This window comes from Solanum pennellii, chromosome 12, assembly GCF_001406875.1.
Source record: "Solanum pennellii chromosome 12, SPENNV200".
NCBI classification, from domain to species: Eukaryota; Viridiplantae; Streptophyta; class Magnoliopsida; order Solanales; family Solanaceae; genus Solanum; species Solanum pennellii.
Genome location: NC_028648.1, coordinates 50,887,728 through 50,890,987, shown reverse-complemented (window position 1 = coordinate 50,890,987; position 3,260 = coordinate 50,887,728). Strand labels below are relative to the sequence as shown.

At 39.0% G+C, this 3,260-nt stretch overlaps 1 protein-coding gene across 1 annotated transcript; it reads left to right on the top strand.

The window, feature by feature from the left end:
- The first annotated feature begins 1,672 nt into the window (after positions 1-1,672).
- LOC107006335 lies at positions 1,673-2,825 on the top strand. The gene is made up of 2 exons (XM_015204908.1): positions 1,673-1,876; positions 2,412-2,825. Exons 1-2 carry the CDS (start codon positions 1,673-1,675, stop codon positions 2,823-2,825), a joined length of 618 nt encoding a protein of 205 aa, XP_015060394.1.
- The last annotated feature ends 435 nt before the right edge of the window (positions 2,826-3,260 follow it).

The window sequence follows — 3,260 nt, the reverse complement described above, 5'->3', positions numbered from 1 at the left end:
ACTTGATTAATCAACAAAATCACAAACAATTTATTAGCGAAAATTAACTGAAGACTAAAGATTCTCCAAAAGTGTAATAATAATCAGAAAGTCTAATGCACAAAAGAAGCTAAAATAACCAAGAGTCTAACACCAAAAATGAGGTTTTTGAACTATTTATAAAAATTAAAAACCTAATTAAATAAGGACTCTATTTGCTGGAAATCTGTTAAAATGCAGTTGGGTCAACGGATCTCGCAACGGGTCGTCGTGGTCACGACGGGCCGTCATGGACTCCGTCATCCCATAATTATGCAAGTTCTTCTTTTGCTCTCTTCAATACCCTTCAACGACATGTATGGCGGATCCTCACTAGCACAACGGTCCGTCGAGGGTCTCCGTTCCATTACACTTGAACTCTTGGAATTTGGGTGCTAGGACTGCATCTCTAATCTTCACGATGAACCAGCACGACAGATCGGCATGGCTACGACGGTCCGTCACACACTCCGTAACCCCACACTTGGTCATACTTCCCCATCTTCGTTCAGCAGCTTCAGTATGATGCCACCTACGGACCGTCATGGGCACGACGGACCGTCACAAGCTCCGTACGTGGTATTTTTCTTCATTTCATGCTCAAAAATCTCCGCGTTCATCTTTTAGACAGATTTCCTGCAAATAAAGGGAAACTTACATAAAAATTAATACAAAAAGGCTTTTGGATACACACCAAACTTAAGCAAAAACATTAAAAATACCGTGAAACCATGGTATATATATATATATGTATATATATATTGAGAGAGAGAGAAGGTAAGTATTTCTTCTTACTCCTTTTCAAGCTGAAGTTTTGTTAGCATTCCAACTTGCATACTTATACATTCAATGTAATGAGTTCATTTGGCCTGTGGCCTGTATCGTATCATTGTGCAGACATAGCTAACCAGTATCAGCATCAACCAGTGTCTCGTTGATCCAACCAAACACTCATAGTCAGTGATGAGCCTCCTTGCATTCTTGAGGACACATATTTACTATATTTCAGTCTTTTCTTTTGTAAAATGTGGTTGTCTATGTCCGAACATTCATCTTAGTGTTATAGAGTCTTCATAGACAAATAAATAGTCAGACAATTTAGTCTTGAGTCTCTCATTGTTTGTATTATATTCTATTCCGAGACGTAAGTGTCATTTTGGCAAAGACATTTATTCTGAGTTATCTTTATGAGAATGTTTCTAACTTTATATTGAGTTAAGTCTTCCACTGAGTTAAGTAAGCCAGGCCAAGGGTCCGCTCAAGGCCAGAAATGTTCACTGGGTGTCGGCGACGTCCAGGTTTTATGCTCAAGTCATGACAAACTTGGTACTAAAGCATAGAGTTCAAAGGTCCTAGGGAGTCTATAAAGCCATGTGTTTAGAGTCATAGTTATCGATGTGAAGCGCGCCACATCTATAATTAGGAGTCTGCAACATTAAGGAATTCCTCACTTTTTAAAAAGTTTCTCTCTACTTTGTCCTTGCGCATGTTTCAGATTATCATGCCTCCACGAAGAGTAGTTAGAGGTCATCCAACCAGAAGGAACGTTGATGAGCTAGGTTACCTAATGCACGAAACGTGCAACCTCAAGGGAAAGTCACAAATTTTGAATTTCGTGAGGCTATTCGGATGTTAAGCCAAGTGGTGACTAACCATGTTGAGCAATAACGAAGAGCTCGACAAGAAGAGGCTGACACCTCGAGGATTCGGGTTTTTGAGAATGAATCCTCCAAGTTTCATTGGTTCGAGTACTACAGAGGATCCGGAGAATTTAGTTGAGGATTTGAAGAAGGATTTTGATGTGATATGCATCGTTGATGCGGAAAGAGTTGAACTAGATGCATACTATCTGAATAATGTAGCTAGGACTTGGGTCGATTAGTAGAAGGAGGGAAGAGATGAGGATGCACCACATCTGGTTGGGCCTATTTTGAAGTGACATTCTTGGGGTGCTTTTTTCCCGAGAAATGAAATAGGCTAACGTATGAGAATTCCTTACACTGAAATTGGACTTCTTTAGTGTACATGAGTATGTGTTGAAGTTTACCCATCTGTCACGCTATGTTTCTAAAATTGTTAAGGACATGAGGAGCAGAATGAACTTGTTTATTGTTGGCTTGAGTTGTGCATCAAGAAAAGAGGGAAGAGTTGTGATGCAGATAAGCGACATGGACATATCCAGGTTGATGGTTTACATGTAGTAGGTCGAATAGGAGAAGTTGAGGGACAGATAAGAGTATTGAATCAACAAATCTAAGACTTGGGATGAGTCTTGGCAGCAGAAGGGTAGTTCGAATTTGCCACAGTTCTAGAATAAAAAGGGTCTTGTACCATCATGTACTAGTTCTCTTGCACTGAGAAATAAAGGTGAACATCATCGACAAAATTTGAAGAATTTCATAGCTAGACCAGCGCAGTCTCAAGAAAGTGTGACACATAGACATAGCTCGGCTCCTACATGTGCTAATTGTTGTAGAACCCACCCAGGTAAATGTCGTGATGGACATACATATTACTTCAACTGTGGTCAAGAAGGTCACTTCATTAGAGTGGGCCCTAAGAACATGCAAGGTAGTGGAAATCTGGCAAACAGAGCTCAATCTTCATTAGTTGCTCAACCAAACAAAGCTGCACCTAGAGGAGCCACTTCAGGTATTGATGGAGGGGTAAACCATCTATATGCAATCACTAGCCGCCATGATCAAGAGAACTCACTAGATGTTTTCACTAGTATGATCAAAGTCATTACTTTTGATGTGTATGCTTTGCTAGATGTAGGATCAATTTTGTCTTTTGTTACTCCTTAAGTTGCAAATAAGTTTGAGATTCTTCCTGAGAAACTTTTGTGAACCTTTCTGTGTTTATACCTGTTGGAGAGTCTATTCCAGCAGAAAGTATGTCATGATTTTCCTATTTCTATCAATCAAAGGACACACCACGGTTGACCACGTAGAGTTAGACATGATAGATTTTGATGTCATTCTCGATATGGACTAGCTTCATTCCTGTTATGCATCAATAGATTGTAGAAGTCGTGTTGTCAGTAACAATGACAACTCATTCCTTATGCTGCGATATTTTTTTGGGAATATATGTAGCTTAATCATAATCCCATAAGATCATTAGAGAGAGAGAAAAAACAACACGACATATATGCTGTTCTATGACTCAGCATATAAAATATCTTTATTTTGTGTATGATCAATATATTTAGAAAAGTATTTTTAGACTAACTAAATTTT